At 51.7% G+C, this 19,986-nt stretch overlaps 1 protein-coding gene across 4 annotated transcripts in view; it reads left to right on the top strand.

Annotated features, from left to right (window-relative positions):
• Celsr1 (cadherin EGF LAG seven-pass G-type receptor 1) overlaps positions 1-19,986 on the top strand; it is a 133,354-nt gene that overhangs the window by 106,749 nt on the left and 6,619 nt on the right. For all 4 annotated transcript variants that reach the window (XM_050128833.1, XM_050128826.1, XM_050128809.1 and 1 more), the window contains exons 15-25: positions 267-450; positions 750-851; positions 1,650-1,744; positions 2,182-2,391; positions 3,220-3,403; positions 4,835-4,978; positions 6,662-6,866; positions 7,883-8,047; positions 10,166-10,292; positions 12,471-12,671; positions 18,460-18,634. In XM_050128833.1, coding sequence (XP_049984790.1) covers positions 267-450; positions 750-851; positions 1,650-1,744; positions 2,182-2,391; positions 3,220-3,403; positions 4,835-4,978; positions 6,662-6,866; positions 7,883-8,047; positions 10,166-10,292; positions 12,471-12,671; positions 18,460-18,634 — 1,792 coding nt within the window. The remainder of the gene's footprint in view (positions 1-266; positions 451-749; positions 852-1,649; positions 1,745-2,181; positions 2,392-3,219; positions 3,404-4,834; positions 4,979-6,661; positions 6,867-7,882; positions 8,048-10,165; positions 10,293-12,470; positions 12,672-18,459; positions 18,635-19,986) is intronic.

Below are 19,986 nucleotides of genomic sequence, written 5' to 3' on the forward strand. Positions count from 1 at the left end.
AAAAAAAAAAAAAAAAAAAAAAAAAAAAGAAAGAAAGAAAAAAAAAACCACCAAAATTTAAAAAAAAAAAAAGAAAAGAGTTTTATTACATTTCTTTAGTTAGTGTCATGGTGCACATGGGGAGGCCAGGGGACAACTCTGTGGAGATAGTTCTTTCCCTCCACTCTTCTGTAGGTTCTGGGAATCGAACTCAGTCGGCCAGACTTGTGTGGCCAGCACCTTCACCCACTGAGCCATCTCACTGGCCCCACTTATGCCTTTTCCAGGAGAATTACTACAAGCCCCCAGCCCAGGATGCCTGCCTTCCCTGCGACTGCTTCCCCCATGGCTCCCACAGCCGTGCCTGCGACATGGACACTGGGCAGTGTGCCTGCAAGCCTGGTGTTATCGGCCGCCAGTGCAACCGCTGTGATAACCCCTTTGCCGAGGTCACCTCACTCGGCTGTGAAGGTCTGTTATTGTCCCCTGACCCCTTTCTGGTCACACTGCAGAACAGACTGCCGTGTTTAACATGTGTACACGAGCATGTGCATGTGTGTGCCTGCATATCCCTTGGGCTTGGAGAATCCTGGCAGCCTTTATTCTGAGTGCTCTTGGCCTTCTAGAAACCTGGTCTTGGTGAGGCACTAGTGTGCACGGTGACTGGAAGGTGCTGGGGGTCACTCTTGTCGGGAGCCTTTTGCAGGTGGGACATAGGACATTTTGTGTCCGACTGAGCCGAGTTGAATGATGCCTTCCTCTGCCCTCAGTGATCTACAATGGGTGTCCCAGAGCATTTGAGGCTGGCATCTGGTGGCCACAGACGAAATTTGGACAGCCAGCAGCGGTGCCATGCCCCAAAGGATCAGTGGGTAAGTTCTGAGCCTGGGTTTTCCTCAGGATAGGAAACCAGTCTCAGGCAGGCTGAGCATCTGAGCTTTTGAATGTCAACGCTAAAATAATCCCATGTGCTAGAGAGATAGCTCCTTGGTTAAGAACACTGGCTTCTCTTCTAGAGGACCTGGGTTCAATTCCCAGAACCCACGTGGTGGCTCCCAGCCATCTGTAACTCCAGTTCTGGGGGATCCAAAGCTCTCTTCTGGCCTCCCTGGCATGGGCGCGTATGTGGTGGTGATACACAGACATACATGCAGACAAAACACCCATACACCTTTAATTTGATTTTCAAATATGCAATTAAGGAATGTGTTGGGAGAAATGACATAGTTTTCCCCTCAATAGCAGGAGGCAGAACATGAAAGGGGCGTAACAGATGAAAATGCTTTGCCACTCTGCCTAGGGCCTTGGCAAGTCATCTTGTTGTCTATGGTATTTGTTCTCTGTAAAGCGGCAAGTAATGGTGTCTATGCTGTCTCCTGTAAGCCCTGTGTGGAGGTCTTCAGTACTGGCTCATTGCCTCACAGACTTGCCCATGCCCACAGAGTTGCTTGTGTTGCCGGGAACCCAGAGGGTCTGAGCCTATCAGGGCAGCTTGGGTTTCAGCACGGAAGATGAGTGCATGTGTTGGCCCTGTCCTGTGGCTGTGAACTTGGCTGACACAGCCCCCACCTGGACCCTCATCTGTGCTCAGGGCGAGGGTTGGCCAAGTATATCGGGTTGTGGTGTTACTAGGTGGCCACCCACAATCTGAGCATGCTTTTGTTCCCAAGGCAATGCAGTTCGGCACTGCAGCGGGGAGAAGGGCTGGCTTCCCCCGGAGCTCTTCAACTGCACCTCGGGCTCCTTTGTGGATCTCAAGGCCATGGTAGGTCACAGCCTTGGGGAGGTGCCTCTTGGGTCTGTGCTATAGGGGTTGCATTTGGGTCACCTATGGCTCCCAAGAGGCTGTGAATCTGGAATCAAGTGGAGAAGGGACAACCCTGGGGCTGCAGGGGCTGGGCCCACTTCCTTCACTAAGGTGAGTCAGGCTGGCCTCAAGTTTGTAGTTCTTCTGTCCTCTGGTTCTGGTTCTGTAGACAGAATCCTCACTGTCACCAAACTGTGACGTTGCTTCCACGCACTCTGCCTGGCAGGTTTGCCCTTTTCTTGCTACTGTTGCCAACTCAGGATCGTTTCTGGGTTTGGAATCTTTAAAGTACTATCAAAGTTACAAAAAAGTAGAGGATTTCTGAATGGCGGGAAGGGCCAGAGCAAATGAAATCCATTTGCAAACTTTGCCATTTTTTTTTTTTTTTGTTCCAGAATGAGAAGCTGAGCCACAACGAGACAAGGATGGATGGAGACAGGTCCCTGAGGCTGGCAAAGGCGCTGAGGAACGCCACCCAGCGCAATGGCACACTCTTTGGCAATGATGTGCGCACAGCCTACCAGCTGCTGGCCCGCATCCTGCAGCATGAGAGCCACCAACAGGGTTTTGACTTGGCAGCCACCCGGGAGGCTAATTTCCACGAGGTAAGAGGAGGGTGAACTCAGGGCAGCAGGAGTCAAGGGGTCAGGAGCTGGGCTCAGTTGGTGAAGCACGGTACGGGGTCTGGTCCAGGCATCCCTTCATTTCACAAGGGCGGACCACAGCAGCAATGCTCACGGTTAGGGACCACTGAGTAGGCGCAGCGGTCTGAGTGGCACGCATTTTAGCTATGCATATTTTCTTACCCCTTGACAGATAAGGAAACTGAGGCACGTGGAGCTTAGGGTTTGCCCAAGGGCACAGTCAGAGAATGGTGAAGCCTAGTAACAGGCTCTTGAGCCTCCTACAGATACCTCCCTCAAAGGCCCTCTGTTCCACGTAATTTAAGTCCCACATCCAATACCATGCTGACCACTGTTTCACATAAACCCTGGTGTGGTGGGTGTGGATGTGGGGCACCGCCCACAAGTTTCCCTGCAGCTGCCTCGCCACACTTCCATCCTCAGCGAAGTCCACTGTAGTCCCCTTCTCTGGTTTACCTGTGTGGTCCAGGGTCTAAACTGAAGGGACATCCCTGCCTGTCTTCCTCCTTAGTGTCTGGGGATGTCTATGTGAGACCCCAGCAGGGCACGCTCCTGGTGGAGTCTCTGACCTCTGATGTCCGTTTGTAGCCCTGCTTTGCTCCCTCCCCGTGGCACGGCCCTCAGCCGGACACTTGCCTGGCCTCTGACATTGACTCTGATGATGCTCTTCTAGCCCAGCTCAGTCCTGGTCAGCTCCTGGCTGTCTATAAGATGGTTTGCTCCATCTCAGTACCAGGCATCTGAGGACAGAAGTCCGAGTACCATCTGTCTGTCTTTCTGTCTATCCAGGACGTTGTCCAGACAGGCAGTGCCCTCCTGGCCCCGGCTACCCAGGCATCGTGGGAACAGATCCAGCGAAGTGAGGGCGGCGCCGCACAGCTCCTGAGGTACTTCGAGGCGTACTTCAGCAACGTGGCGCGGAATGTGAAAAGGACCTATCTGAGACCCTTCATCATCATCACCGCCAACATGAGTACGGACTGACCTGTGGGAGGGCAGAACACCTGACCCCCCAGGGACTTTGGGCATTCCCTGGCCACCGACAGTAAAGTGGGTGGGGGCACAGCCCAGGTACTCTGTAGAAAAGTGAGCCAGCAGCTCAGTTCTAACCTCTAGCTTCTTCTTCTGTAAAATGGGAGAAGAGGCCCAACTCGAAAGACATCTACAATGGCTGATGTCATTCCTGGGGTCAGATACTTCTGAGGCGGTGTCACCCTGGGGTCTTTGGAGTCCAACTGGCCTTCTAGACATCCAGGTTTGGGATTCCCCACAGTGCAGCCTGCCTGGGGACAATATTCCCCTCTCCCCATTGAACACAGATGGAAGTACATGCAGGAGGGACATGTGGGGATGGAGATGCAGGCTCTTTCAGCCTGGGAGCAATCAGTGCTACTGGCACCCCATGGTCTATGTTACATCAAACGCTAGTACACACATCTCTGGGCTTGGGAGTTTAACAGTCCTGATTCCTTCAAGCAGAGAAAGCCCCAGGTTGGTAAAATCAGTTCCCAATCTCTCTGGACAAAGCTGGCAAGCAGTCCCCAAGTCCTGAAGATCGCCATCCCACAGAGAGTTCCTCTAGCTAGGTGTGGGACCAGCAGCATTGCTGATATTGACCCTCTGAGATCCCTTACCCCACACCATAGGCTTTTCCTTCTACCCCTCACTCCTCCTACAGGTGGCTCAAGGGACACTGTCCTAGCAGTGAGTCTTTTTTGAGGGGCTCTTTTGAGACAGGGTCTCACTCTGCATTTCAGGCCATCCTGGAACTCACTCTGTAGACCAGGCTGTCCTGGAACTCACAAATCCGCCTGCCTCTGCCCCCTTTGTGCTGGGTTTAAAGGTGGGCACCTCTATGCTCAGCTTTTAGCGGGCAGTCTTAACCAGGGTAGGATGGTGTGAGGGGGCCCCTGGCACATATAGGCATGATTCTGTGTCTTTGTCAGAGTGGCGGTGGCCAGCGCCAGCTGAGGGACAGCTCGACTGTGTGTCCCATCAGGGGCCTGTAGGGGTTTCCACAAGGCAGAGAACAAACAGACAGTGTGAGTCCATGCTACACAGCTTGATCTGTCACCAGCTCTGCCTCTGTCTCCACCACTTGGAAAGGCTGCGGGGAGATGGCATGGCCCGGAGAATAGAGTAGGGCAGTACCCCTCACCGCCATGTTGTGGCTGGCCTTGCCCCTCATATTTCACCCCACCGGAGCCATGTGAGACAGTGCCAGGTGCCACTGTAAAGAGTCAAATTGCCACACTCTGCCTTGTGTCACCCTCAGGTGTCTGTTGTGTGACTCTCAGTAGGTTCTCTAGAGATAATGGCTGCTGTGGAAACAACAGCTATTGTATAAAAACTCGGGGTTCAAGAAAGCGCTAGCACGTGGGAGTGAGTCAAGGAATTGTCCCAGTTCTTGCAGTTGATGTCTTCGACAAGTTTAACTTCACCGGTGCCCAGGTGCCAAGGTTTGCGAACATTCGGGAAGAGTTCCCAAGGGAGTTGGAGTCCTCCGTGTCCTTCCCAGCTGACACCTTCAAACCGCCAGAGAAAAAAGGTGAAGCCGCCTACACAGAAGCCCCTTGTTGCCTCGAGTGTCTCCGTCCTTTCAGGAGAGAGTGACCCTCTAAGAGTCCTGTGTGTACCCTGAACGAGTCATGGAAGCAAGCAGGCCTGAGTGATGCTCAGGCATCTTCTACAAATACTGTGCGAGGTTCTCATGGCTGTGGGAGTGAGCTCAGAACAGGCCCCATCTTCCAAGCTGTTCGGTTGCAGCTTCCACATGCATGTGTAATGTTTGTTCAAAGCGGGCCACAAAAGTGATTGTGTTGTGTGTGAGCTCATGAGTGTCCCTTGCATGCAAGCATGTGTACATTCTATCTATGCATGGGTATGTATGTTCCTGATGTGTATATGAGTGGTATTCTGTGTGTATACATGTGTATGTTGTGTATGCATGTATATGTTGCATATACATTTAGTATGTGAATGGTAATGTGTATGTGTGTATACCCAGTATGTGTATATGTGCATATGTTAATATTTATATATGTGTATTGCAGAATGTTTGTATTTGTGTATATGTTAATGTGCACATGTGTATATATTCAGTGTACATATACATTTATTAATATGCATGTATATGTACAATTCCAGGAGTGCACGCGTATATGTATACATGTTTATATTATGTGTGCATGTGGTTATATCCTGTGTGTGCACAAATACCATGTGTGGTGTGCGTGTATGCATGTAAGTATTCTGTGCGTGCACATATCCATATATTTATTGCCTACATGGTGCACAGGTAGACTATTATGTGTGTGTGCATGTGTCTGTCCCTTAACATTGTTACCTGGAAGAGGACTCTGTCTCTGTGACACTGTCACCTATCTGCTGCTGAGGCATGGTTCAAGGAACACTCCCATGGGGAATCCCATACCGTCTCATCCCTAATTCTCCATGGTCCTGCAGGTGGCATTTTATTCATTGTGCCAAATCTGAAAGCTGCCAAAACCCTAGAGTTGGCCAACATAGACCACACTGCCCACTTGTCAGGTAGCATGGCGTCTAGTAGGCTGGCCGTTAGGAAGGAGCCTCACTCAGGCAGGGAGTAGACCCATCCCTTCCACATCCTGATCATGGGAACATGTTCTCTCCCCGTCCTCTCCTCCACTGAGCCCAGGTGCTGGCACAGTCAGCCTCCCACCAAAGTCTCCCACATCATGGCTGCTTTAGTGAGTTGCATGACACCGTAGGCTTGGGCACCCCAGGTGTGTACTTATGTATGGGGTATATACATGGCCTCTCTCATGTACAGTTGAAAGCATGTCCACATTAAGCATGAAGTTAGAAAGCACAGGGCACAGAACTCATGCGTGCAGAAGGCCCCTGTCTCCTCCTGCAGTTCCCCGCACTGTTGAGTGGGGGTGTCGCTAAGACCCCAACCCCCACCACATGGCATTGTTGCCCCTCTAAACACCCTATCCAAAGGTGTCTGCTGTATCCCCAGTGCCTCCCACCCTCCCCAGCCCTTCCTCTTGTTGCTGTGACACTAGCCACTGGTCACTAACAAGTCCAACCCAGTGGCCTCTGTGCTACTTTCCGTCTGTGAATTTGGACAGTCTGTGGCCACATCTTCAAATCTGTTTGCGACTCCTCTAATGCATACCCACAGGTAGAACTACTGGGCCTGGCACAGCTGTCTGCCCTGAGACCTCACTCTGTTCTCACACTGCAGAAAGCCCCACGGTGAGGCTGGGCAACCGGAGGGCTACACCACAGACGCCACAACCAGAAGCCAGGGCTGAGAGAGAAACCTCATTCAGCAGACAGAGGAGACACCCCGACGAGCCCGGCCAGTTTGCCGTTGCCCTGGTCATCATTTACCGGACTCTGGGTCAGCTGCTGCCTGAACACTATGACCCCGACCACCGCAGCCTCCGGTGAGACCTGGGTATAGGGACCTTGAGGGGACACATTTCCCCAAGACCCCGAGTCCTCCATGAGTCAAAGTCCTAATCACTCACTGTCACCCACATAACATTACAAGGTGACCCTGGCCTGCAGTGACCGCCAGAGAGAGGTTCTGTGTCTGCCATGGTGCTGTGCCCTGGGATCGTGCATGCCCTTTGCTTCAGTTTGTCCTCACGTTTATGCCCATATGTTCTTTTGTTTGTACCAACGTGTACCTCTGGGGGCTCTATCCTGTCCCCCATACCATACCCAGAGGCTGTCATAGGTGATACCTATAGGTTTATCTGCCCTCTGCTGGCCCAGTACCAAGGGACACTCAGCCAGTGTACTGGACGGCACATGTTGCCCCTGAACAGAAGGCTACACACAAGCCCTCTCAGCTACTGTAGTTTGTGGGTGCCTCCTTGTTCCCCAGTCCTTGTTGTTACATCACTCTTAGAGATGGGTGACTGGGTTCCGGTCTGTGGTCACTTGACCCGATTCCCTATGTGGGCCATGCTACTGCTCCCAGTGTCCCCACCATATGTAATGGCCTCTGACATCTTGCAGTGATATGCCTGCTCCTTAAAGTTTCTAAAGCCTCCTTCCCCTGGAGGTGATAAGTCTCCCTGTCCTTTTTTTTTTTTTTTTTTTTTGCTTGTTTTTTGAGACAGGGTTTCTCTGTATAGCCAAACCACTCTGGCTGTCCTGGAACTTGCTTTGTAGACCAGGCTGGCCTCGAACTAAGAGAGAGCTGCCTGAGTCTGCCTCCTGAGTACTGTGATTAAAGGCTTGCACCACCCGTGCCTGGCTCCTTTCCCTGTACTCTTGAGAATACCAGCAGTGAGGCCCAGACCCTCCTGAGGGCAGTGCTGTGTGGTCTGTGTCTGTGACCTGTGTGTCAGCTGTTCATCTGACATGTCCTCATAGCGTCTGGACGCAGGTTCTCACACACAGAACGTGAATTAATCATGTTTATCCCTGTAATCGTCCCTCTCTGCCACAGATTGCCTAACCGGCCCGTCATCAACACCCCAGTTGTGAGTGCCATGGTGTACAGTGAGGGGACCCCACTCCCCTCTCTGCAGAGGCCCGTCTTGGTGGAATTTGCCTTGTTGGAGACGGAGGAGCGAAGCAAGCCTGTCTGTGTATTCTGGAACCACTCCCTTGAGTAAGTGGGACCCCAAGAGCCTGTAAGAACCTCTTCTGCGAGAGTCCTGTTTGTAGGGGAGGGCCTGGCTGAGGTCAGTTGACAGAACGAAGGCTATGTTTTCCCCTTCTAGGGCTTAACAAGAAAGGAGGCTTCCCCCATTTTGCCTTTAGAAGTGTCAGTGTGTGCCCACATGCACACACACACACACACACATACACATGCATGTGTGCATAAGTCTGTGTGTACATTGAAGAATTATTTATATTCTCATGGGAAAATATAGTCCTATCCACACATCACAAGAACACACACAAAGATGTGCACACATAATATAGACATGATCCACATGCAGTAATACGCAGATACATACATGCATGCATATGCAGGACTACATAGGGCATATAGGGTAGACACAATACTCACAGAGAAATAGGCATGCATCCACAAGGCTCCCCCAAGGAGACCGTGGCAGAGATGGGCTGATCACCTGTAGAACACCTGTGATATGGAGTCCGTACAAGCACCCATTTCTCTGCCAGGGAAGGCCACTTGCAGGAGGATATGGGACTCAGAGATGAACACATGCAGAGAAGCGGCAGTGGTGGTCCCAGGCTGTCCCCCATAGCAGGGTTTGTTTGACTTGTTTCTGGAGCCATCAGAGATAACACAAAGAATGACCAGGTTTACGATGTGCCGCACAGGGGTGCACCTGCAATCAAGGAAGGGGGGTGGTTGACCTCAAAAGATGTAAGATGCTATTGCCCTGTTCCTGTGTGGCATAGGATTCCAAGGCCAGTGACCTATCTGTGGCTAAGGCCAACAGGGTCAACCTTTGTCTTTTTAGCTGCAGGAGCCATGTCGGGCCTTCACCTCCTTGCCCCGCTCTTTGGTCTCATTTTGGTCGCCCTTACATAGAGGGGGACAGGGTGGAATAAGAAAGTGCTGGAATAGTCCCTGTCACCAGCCTTGGCACATGGTCTGAAGTGAGAAGTGTCCTGCTTTTCCTCATCACAGGGAGCCTGGGATTCAGGGGATCAGAACCCGAGCCCTCTCTGCATGTCTAAAGCTGGGCCTGGGTGCACATCTGGAAGCTCCTCCCCCACAGTGACATTTCCCATGTCATGGGCCCCGGGATTGAAAAGGGAGCTACCACATGAGTCTGTGCTGGGCGCCCAGGCGCATGCTCGGGCAGGAGCATTCATCTTCTCCGGCTCGGTACTTTCCAAACGTTTACAAGTGAGCTCATTTAGTCCGGGGCCTAATAGATCTTTGGCTCACAAAGGAGAGTGAAGGGAAGCGTTGGTGTCTGGTGTGTGGGCCCCACGGCTGCCGGGCACGGCTCGCTGTCCCTGTCTATTTGTTTGAATAATGGCAATTAGCAGTGGCTCTAGTGATCTGCCCCCTGCTTTGTGTTGCTGCCATGATCCCCTGAACTGAGCACCCCTGGCAAAGCGCGTCGACCGTCACACCCCATTTTACAGACGAGTAAACCGAGGATCAGAGGGATTATAGGACTTTCCCAGAGCCACAGAGGGCAGGGCCCTCGTAACAACTTGTTATTTGGGGCTTTCCATCAGTGAAACAGCAGCGCTAATTGGACCCTGGCTTCCAGGCGGCTCCTGTAAAACATTGTGCAAGGGGAACATGAAAGTGGACAATGGAGAGATGCTTATTGCTGAGGCCATTGAGGCTCCCAGGACGGCTGGTGAACAAAGTGGCTGCCTCGGCCTTGGCTGCCGCCTCTGGCCACAGGCTCTGCTGCTGTCTTTGGAGTTTTCTGTGTCTGGCACATAACCTTTGAACTTGAGAGGTGCTCATGAGAGCCGAGACCAGCTATGAAAAGGAAAGGAAAGCTTTTACCCAGTGCCAGGGTCTGTGAGGGCTGTGTCCTTGGTGACAGTGACCATGGCCCTTGTCTTCAGTGTGGTGAGGAAGGGACAAGGTTCAGGCTAGGAGCTGACAGCGAGGTTGTGACACTCGGCACCCACGGGTGGCTGTTCTCTGCACTTGGCCGTTCCTTCCCAGCCAGATCCAGTGATGTCAGGATGACCCCCGAGACCCTGCAGCTGGGTGATAGCCCCCGGGCTATCTCAGTGGTAGATGGGACGGGCTCACCCCTTTCTCTCTTCTCCACAGCATTGGTGGGACTGGAGGGTGGTCAGCCAAGGGCTGTGAGCTGCTGTCAAGGAACCGGACCCACGTCACCTGCCAGTGTAGCCACTCGACCAGCTGCGCGGTGCTCATGGACATTTCAAGGCGTGAGGTGGGCACTTTACCGCTACTCACCCCCCTGGTGAACCTGGGGACTAATCCCCATGGCAACTGGAATCCTAGTCCCCAACCCATCCTCCCAAGGCCCCCATAGTCCTTGTGTGTTGAGAAAACCAAATGTGCCCGTTGAAAGCTGTGTTCTACCAACTGTTTGAAGAGGTGATGAGAAAACCTTGAAACAGTTTTAGGGACCAGTAAGATGGCTCAGTAGATAAAGATGCCTGATAACCTGAGTTCTACCCCAGGGCCCCACATTGTGGAAGGAGAGAACCAACGCCTGCCAATTGCCCTCTGACCCATGCACTGTGGCATGCATTTGTACACATGCACACATATACAAACATACAAAAATAAATGTAATTTTTTTTAAAAAGGGAAGGTTAGAACTGCATGTGGCCTCTAAGCCCTACACCTAGGAGGCTAAGCAGAGGATCACTACAAGGTCAAGGTCAGTGAGCTACAGAGTGAAACCCTGTCTAAACAAATAACAAAAGCATTTCAAAGAGCCCAGGTTTTAACTGTAAAGGTATAGAAGGTGTCTTAGGGTTTCTATTGCTCTGATGAAACACCATAGCCAAATAAACTTGGGGAGGAAAGGGTTTTTAGAAGCACCGTAGCCAAATGAACTTGGGGAAGAAAGGGTTTATTTGGCTTATACTTCCAAATCACAGTCTGTTGTCATAGGAAGTTAGGACAAGAACTCAAGGCAGGAACCTGGAGGCAAGAGCAGAAGCAGAGACCACAGAGGATTGTTGCTTACTGGCTTGTTCAGCCTGCTTTCTTATAGAACCCAGGACCACCAGCCCAAGGGTAGCACTGCCCACAGTGAGCGGGGCCCTTTCCCATAAACCACTCATCAAGAAAATTCTCCCATAGACTTGACTATAGGCCAGTCATACAGAGGCATTTACTGAATTAAGATTGTCTCTTCCCAGATCTGTCTAGATTTTTGTCATCGTGACTAAAATCAACTAGCACAGGTTAACCCCAGGCTCAGAAGTTTCTAGAATGTTACTGTCTCCCAGGACAGGGTCCCCCAGCCAAGCTGCTTCTACCTCCACTTTGAATGTCTGTCAGGCCACACAATGCCCCCAAGGACAGAGGCGTGAGGAGAGGAAGCCAGTGACAGGGAGATGGTACCTCTGGTATCTTAAGCAGGTTGAGGATGTGAGCTGGCTATTGTGGTGTGATTGATGCCTGGGGTATAGGCTCGGAGCAGCCATGGCACACAGCTGTCACCGCCATCTGGAAGGTATCGGATAACCTGTACCCAAAATGCCCAAACTGCCCAGGACTCTATAGTTGCACTAAGCGTGTGCCTGGAGGCTCACAATGGTCAATCTCATGTATATTTACCTGGAGTTTTTAAGCAAGCCACGTTAGTCACCCTTGGTAGCAAGAGGCTGTGTGGCAAGGGCGAGAAGGACACGCCAGCTGCAGGATTCAGGTGACTGTCTAGGCTCCAAGTGACCAGAGCTGAAATTCCAGCCTGTCAAGTCAGGACACCGAGGGGCTTAGACCCTCACAGCTTCATTCATCGGTGCCTACCTTGTACCCACGCTCCTTGTGGGTTCCGTCTGAGGACCACGTGAAATGAGGCCACTGTGGATAGGTGAAGAGCCCCTCCCATGTATTAAACAGCAGCCAATGGGGCTGTGTCACAAGTTACCCAGTCTCCTTGTTAAGTGTCTGCTGTGACTGCTGGCTGAGCGGAGGAGGGGCAGTGCTACTGGAGACACGTGGGGCTTGCATAAACTGAGTCCCCTTGGCATGTTTCCACCTCAGTATTTGGATTGACTGTTTCAGTCACTCCTGACAGCAGGATTTATGTAGGAAGGTTTTTTAACAAAAATGTTTTTGAGGAAGGGGTCTCATTATGTAGACCAGATTAGCCTGGAACTCAGAAATCTATCTGCCTCTCCATGACTGAGATTAAATGCATACACCACACTGGCTAAAATACATATCACATGGGCTGGTAGCATTAGAACATCCCCCTGCTGGGTAGCTGTTGCCAACCATTTGCCCATCGCCAGAGTTTGCTCACCATCCCAAACTTGTCCCCTGGTCCCCTGCCAGCCTTTGATATCTGCTGCCCATTACAATATTTTGTAATTCAAACATCCATCAGAGCCCACTCCTCACTTCTCTCTAACCACCCCACCTGCAGCATGGCGAGGTTCTGCCCCTGAAGATCATCACCTATGCCGCCCTGTCCTTGTCCCTGGTGGCCCTCCTGGTGGCCTTTGTCCTGCTCTCCCTTGTCCGGACACTGCGCTCCAACCTGCACAGCATCCACAAGAACCTCATTGGGGCGCTCTTCTTCTCTCAGCTCATCTTCCTGGTCGGGATCAACCAGACCGAGAACCCGGTGAGACCACTCCCCCGAGCCTGCCACAGGCTTCCCTAGGTGATGTTACTCGGGCATGTTGTGGAACGGTCCTACCTGCCTCGTCAGGGCATTGCGTTAGGGAGTCCTCTGAAGACTGCATACACAGTGAGAGTCTCACCCTCTTGATATAGGCATTAGTGATTTCATAGGTGCTGTTCTGGTTCTGGTTCTTGCTGTGAGAAAAAAAAAACTGACAAAAAGCAGCTAAAGGGAGATGGGGTTTATTTGGTTCATGATTCCAGGTCTGTCACTATGGGGAAGCCAAGGCAGGAACTCAAGGCTGCTAGTCACTTCACATCCAAGGGCAGAGAGAGACTAAATGCAAGCATGGTTCGTGCTCAGTCATGGTCTCTGCTCTCATATAATTCAAGGCTGCCTGCCTAGAGAATGATGCCACCCACTGTGGGCTAAGTCCTCGCCCATCTATTAACAGTCAAGATACCCCCTCCCCCCAGACAAGCCCCTTTAGCAAAAGAACACTGGGAGCTTGAGGAAGTTTGGGAAGGGAAGAATGAAGCAGAAAGCAAGTGAAAAGGAAGGGGATAAGAAGATAAATAGCCAGGAGGTGTTATTTGAAGGGAAAAAAAAAATCTCTAACAGGAAAAAAAAAGCACACATAACAAACTCTAGAGCAAGAAGGCAGCGTGGAGAGTTTGGGGCAACACATTTGAACCGTGGCTGAATGGTTGCACTCTCATCTGAGCTGAAGAAGGCTGGCACTGGGAAGGCATCAGTATCTGTATGTACATAATGGAACCAGCTGGGTTTATCTTAGGACAGACATGAAGGGGATTTAGCAGCATGTCAACCTATAAATGTCATTCTCGTCACCACACCTAAGGAATGATCCAAGTTTCCTTTCCCTGTTTGGACACAGGGGCTAAGGTAGCCCAGGCGGACTCGAGTCAGCCGAGGCCCAGCATAAACTTGGAGTCCAGACTCTCTGGCTTTCACCTCTAGAGTGTGTTGAGGATTATATAGGCCCATGTGCCTGTACTACCTGATTTCGGCTGTATTGGGGAGTGAGTGAACCTAGGGCCTTTGGTATGAGGTCCTCTAACCATTAAGCCATGTCTCTAGCTCTACATTTAAGGAGAAATATTTTTCTTTTTTTTTTAAATATTTATTAATTTATTATGTATACAATATTCTGTCTGTGTCTATGCCTGCAGGCCTGAAGAAGGCACCAGACCCCATTACAGATGGTTGTGAGCCACCATGTGGTTGCTGGGAATTGAACTCAGGACCTTTGGTAGAGCAGGCAATGCTCTTAACCTCTGAGCCATCTCTCCAGCCCCGAGAAATATTTTTCTTAATGCAGAAAAAAATGATAATTTTTTTTACACTCTTTCACAGTTAGAAAGAAGGGGGCAAGAAAAAAAAAAACCCTTTGGATAAACTAGAAAAGGGAACTCCTTAATCGAGGATGTGAACCACCACACAAACACAGCAATGGAGGGAACCGTGGTTTTAGCTGTGGGCTTTGTTGTTGTTGTTGTTGTTTGGTTTTGGTTTTTCGAGACAGGGTTTCTCTATGTAACAGTCCTAGATTTCCTGGAACTAGTTTTTGTAGACCAGGCTACCCTGAGGAGGTAGCGCAGGTCCACACTGCTGCTGACAGTGTCCAGCTCTTTGATGGCCTGATGGAAGGCAAAATTGTGAGACACAATGGGGTTGTGACTTTGGGCGGTCCCAGCTTACCAGCTGCGTTTTTCCATATTTCCACGTGAGAATTTCAAAATATGTGAGGTCCAGCCCACTTGTTGGGAATTTGGGGAGGGAGGAGGTTTGCAGGTCAGCTCTACTTCTCTGAGAACTGTGTTGAAAACTCACACTTACAAGGTCCACCCATTAACCCCCTGGAGCTAAGAGGCAGCTGTGTAAGGAAAGACACTCTTGACAAATGGAGTCACCCACCGGGCCACTCAGGTGGAGGCAGTAGACTTGGAGTAGGTCCTTGGCCCTTGGTGCCACCTCCCTGTAGAACCCAAGGAGGCCTCTGCTATGGAGACTTTTAACTACCCGAGGTGAGGGATCTGACTCTCCCAGTCTAAGTGTGTTGCCTGCCCTGGACTTGCTACAGAACACTCTACTCTTCTCTCTCTCTCTCTCTCTCTCTCTCTCTCTCTCTCTCTCTCTCTCTCTCTCTCTCTCTCTCTCTCTCTCTGGCTCGTTTCACACCTGTGGCTAAACAGTGACTGTCAGCCGAGCGTGTCACAAGTTCAGCAGAACTTCACTTGTGCATGCAGTGAGTGACCCCGACTTTGAGGGGTGACCCTGACCAAGACACCATCATGCTTGCAGCGGGCTCTGGCACAGGGTGGTTCCCTATGTGGCACTGTGGCTGCAGCCAGCTGTTCCTTCAGCCTCACCCTGCTCTCCCCGGGGTGCTACAGCTGTGTTCTACTTCTACATGGACTTGTCTCGGGTCCCAGGGATACCGATCCAAAAGATGTGTCAGATGAGGTCATGTCTGCACAGGGCACTTCCTCCTGCACATGTCACAGCATCCCTGGGCTGCGTGACAGCAGTGTGAGGCATGCGCAGTGTGACTAGTTATTGGGTTGTACCGTTAGAGAAGGGTGAAGAGGGAAGGATACACACTTAGTGCAGGTGTGACTCTTTTTACCCTAAATGTTTAGCATCCTTGGATGCGGAGCACTTGAGCATAAAAAATGTACATTCAACTTACCATGATTCGGGAATACCTCCCACCCTCTACCTGGAGGTTGGTGGGGAGCTGGGCCAGGGAAGAGGCTGTGTGAGACTACCCAGTGCCACCCACCAGAAGGTGTCTGGGAAAGATGCAGGAATAGGTCCATTCCATGAAACAGTCCATCAGTAGCCATCTTCTGTGTGCAGGCTGTATCATGCCCTGAGGTGCCATGGCAACCAGCCAGCACTCTGTGCTTCAACACAGGCCTGGTAGTCAAGACCCAGAACAGAGACCAGGGCAAGAAGGGGGAGGGGGTTGGGGTAGTTTTAAGGGCTCTGGAGTGGAGGGTGAGTGGGTGGCAGCTAAACACAGTTACCCAGGGCACAAAGCACTGAGCTCAGGCATCGAGACTTTGATCTCCAAGCCAGGCTCTGGGATAGAAGGGGAAAGAAGGCTGCCAAGCTGGAGTTCCCCAGCAAACATGGAGACCTTCCTGAGTGGCCAGAGCCCTCAGGAGAAAGGCCAAGCCCTGCTACCTCCTAGGGAAGGTTTGTAGGCTGTCCTTGACCCGGTCCTACTGATGAACTTGGTGGCTTTCCTGCAGGGTCACAGAAGCACGGGGTTGGATCAAGAATAAGGACCGAACCTCCCTGCCACTTCCTGAGCCAGACAATAGCCCTCACAGGCATGGGCACGGAGGGCTAGCCTCCTCCACACACATAGCCTGGGTGAAGGCTCAGTAAGCTGAGATTCATTTGGGGGTCTTATAGGTGCGCTTCTCCAAAGTCTGGATAGATGAAAGTTCAGTCAATGGCTGCAGGCCACCTCCCTGCAACTAAGTATGGTGTGTGGAACATTGTGAGGCCACCGCTCACATCTGACTCAGCGCCCGCCTGGAGTGAGAGCTTTCCATGCACCAGTGAGCACAGACCAGGCAGATGCATTCTGGGAGGAAGGTGTGCGGTGGCAGGAGCTTGGCATCGGGCCTGGGCTTTTATCTAAACTCACAGTCCTATCTCTGGGCGAGGCTGTTTATCTCCCAGAAGCCTGACAGGCTGAAATGATTTAGTGTGTGTTTGTTCTGTTCTGGAAAAGCAAGTATGTTTAGTGTAGACGTGTGAACACACAACCTCGCCAGGTCCTACTGTCAATTCCTAGCCCTTTTTTCAAACGATGCTTTTTGTTTGGTTGGTTTTGGTGGTTTTTTTTTTTTTTTTTCCTTTAAGGGTTTACTTTTGCACCATTTAAAACAACAGCTAGCCAACTTTCTCTCCCTCGTCCTCCAACTGAACCTGCTGCACTTCCCACTCTGGAAATGGCTATAGTGTGGGTTAATCCAGCTCAGACTTGCCCCTCGAGGATGGCATTCTGATGCCAGCAAAGGGCATGGCCCAGCTGTAGCAATGTGACAAGTATTTACGTTCACATAAGTTTCTCGTACTGTCCGGAGGAAATTTCTGGAGGGCACCTGGCCCTTGGAGGTTGGCCTGGCAGCAGATGGTTCTGTCATGGCACCCTTCTGTCTGTGCTCTGATGACCTTTCTCAGACGGCAGTGACCTGGTATTTGAACACAGCCACATCTAGAAAGAGGTTGAGCGGTGGCTCTGCTCCCAGCTGAGTGGCTCCACGAGGGTGGTCTCCCCAGAGACGACACTGAGGCCCGGCTGCTCGTCAAGGGCAGAGCATAGGACTGTATAGGACTGTACCTGTGGGCCCCATCTCAGAGTGTGGTCAGCAGTAGGCTTTGAGAAGGATGTGGCCAGCTATGAGGAGAGATGGTGCTTGTGACCAGGGCTGTGAGTCTGGCTCAGCTAGGGGAGGGTCAGTTGTGGCTGTGGTTAGGGGTGTGGCTCAAGGTAGGGCTAGCTTGTTCAAGGGGCCAACTTGAATAGGGCCGGATTTTTCCCCTCCCCACTTCCCGCCTCATTTTCTACCCTGGCTGCCTTAATTTCCTGTTGGGACCCTGCTGTCACCTTCCAGCTGGCTGGCCTGGAAGTTCCATCTAGTGCAGGTCCCCTGGAAGGCCTGTGAACAGCTGCCCTGGGCAACATCTTCAAGTCCCATCGTGGAACACCTGAGGTTGGGTTTCCACCAATAGCCTTCAAGGCTGAACTCTGGGAGCTCAGCATTCCTTGTCCCTCCTCCCGCTATCTTCTTCCTGGCACTGCTGGGTCTTCTGTAAGAGGAGCTGCCTTCCGCAGCTGACTCACTACCCAAAGAGAGGCATGCCATCTTCAGCCAGCCCACATGCTGAGTTCTCATTTGTAGCACCTGGCCTTTGGTTTTGCCACATCGCCCTGGACAGAGAGGACCCTGGAGGAAGTGGCCGCCAGCCCCCAGCTGTACCCATTGGCTGTAGGAACCATGTGGCGCCAGTTCTGGGAACACAGGCCAAAGTCCCAGCCTGGGAGCTTTTAGCCTGAGCAGGTGCAACTCCATAGTGTGTTTATAAAGCCTGAAGTCAGTAAAGATTAGAATCAGCTCGCAAAAATACATTAGTTCCAGAGTCTCGGAAAGACTAGTGCTTGTGGGGCTGGAGAGATGGCTCAGCAGTCAGGAGCATTGACTGCTCTTCCAGAGGTCCTGAGTTCAAGTCCCAGCAACCACATGGTGGCTCGCAGCCACTGGAGTGTAGGTGTATGTGCAGATAGAGCACTGTGTACATAAAATAAAAAATCCTAAGAACACACACACACACACACACACACACAAAAACAGTAACATAAGCTAGGCTTGGCATGTCTTTAATGAAAAAAATAAAGACTAGTGCTTATGTATTATTCCTGGGTTACACCCACTCTTGGTAGTGACCCCAGGCTGAGGAGGGGTCCTCCTTCTGCCATCTACATCAAGAGAGATGCAGTGACTGTCACACTCGGCCTCTCCTGCCGAATCACACAGGGGGAGAGGAGTTTCGCTGCCCTTTGGAGACACTAGAGACCCTGCCACTGCAGAACAGCCTGATTTGGTCACTCTTGATGAGGAGGGGTCACTCCTAGACTTGGACCCCCTGTCTGTAATTTCATAGGGTGCTTCCCAGCCTTCCCACCCCCTCAGCAGTCCCGGGGCCTCGGAGCCACCTGCTGAGCCTGCTCTCTTCACCCACCCAGTTTCTCTGCACAGTCGTCGCCATCCTCCTGCATTATGCCTCCATGAGCACCTTTGCCTGGACCTTGGTGGAGAACCTGCATGTCTACCGCATGCTGACAGAAGTACGCAACATCGACATGGGGCCCATGAGGTTCTACCACGTGGTGGGCTGGGGCATCCCGGCCATTGTCACAGGTAAGGACACGCAGGGCAGCTCTGCCGGGGTGACCTGTGTTAAAATACGGATTTCCCCAAGGCATCTGTCCTCATTTCCTCCTGGCCCTCCGCATTTAGCTGTGCACAGAAGAGCGGCCACTCCCAGCCCACGGGGAGATGGCTCTCTCTGGTCAGCTGTGAGCCGCTGGGCCAGGGTATTTGGGGGCTCTGTGTGCAGTACTCAGTTGGAAGAAATTCTTCTCCAGTCACAGGATGAGTGGGTGTGGGTGTGAGTGGGTGTAGAGGTGGGAAATGACTACCCACCAAGGGGGGCCCGGGGGGTGCACAGACAGATGGACGGGCATGACTGTGCCATCAATCAACCTGTGTAACAACTGAATGACTCAGACCCAAGGACTGCTTTATGAACACTTCCCCAGCATGCCTTTTCTTCTTTCTTTTGTTTTCTGAGACAGGGATTCTCTGTGTAGCTCTGGCTGTCCTGGAACTCGTTTTGTAGACCAGGCTAGCCTTGAACTCAGAGCTCTGCTTCTCTCTGCCTCCCAAGTCCTGGGATTAAAGGCATATGCCATCATGCCTGGCCTACACTTTTCAATAACTATAGAAAGCCTCCTGTTGAGAGGAAGAGCCACACTTCCATTCCCAACGAGAAGGCATGAACACCCTTGGCAGACCCTGGTGGGCATTCCGGGGATCTGGACACCGTCTTCCAAGGGCCCGAGGGTTCTAATGCAACTTATTCCTACTCCAAGGGACCCTGAGTGACTTTCATACCTCAGACATTCGGGCTGGGTGGTAGAGGGCGAGTGACAGGCGCCTCTTGTTGCTTGACAGAACTGTTACCTCTTTCAAGGTCAGCTGTCATTATGAGAAGAACTGACTGAGGAATACCTAGAATGGTGTTTCTTCCTCAGCGAAGAAGCCATCTTGAGGTGCCAGTGGGAGGCCTCCCCAAGGGCCTGCTGAGCTGTGAATTGGAAATGTCATGGCTTCCTGAGGGCTTTGCTATCTATAGCCAGGCTGGTCACAGTTCCAGCTTACTTTTCAAAGTTTATTTTTAAAAATGTATCTTTTAGAAGATGGTAAGTTCATGCCCTTGGGCCCTCAGGCAGATGAAGTTAATAGCCAAAGGCATTGGCTGCCTCCTGGCCACAGGGAGTAGCCAGCCCCTAATTTAGTTTTAAGGAGCTTGGATACCTTTCCCTCTGGCCCCTTGATCTCTGATGAAGGTGGTTTGGGGTCTCTGGGGGGCCTGCCCGGCTGGCTTCAGTTCTCCTCCCGGGCAGGGGGGTGACCAGCCAGGACTGTGGCCCTCATTCTTCTCTCTCTCTCTCTCTCTCTCTCTCTCTCTCTCTCTCTCTCTCTCTCTC

Source organism: Alexandromys fortis, unplaced genomic scaffold (assembly GCF_014885135.2).
Source record: "Alexandromys fortis isolate MF-2015 unplaced genomic scaffold, M_Fortis_MF-2015_v1.1 scaffold_28, whole genome shotgun sequence".
NCBI classification, from domain to species: domain Eukaryota; kingdom Metazoa; phylum Chordata; class Mammalia; order Rodentia; family Cricetidae; genus Alexandromys; species Alexandromys fortis.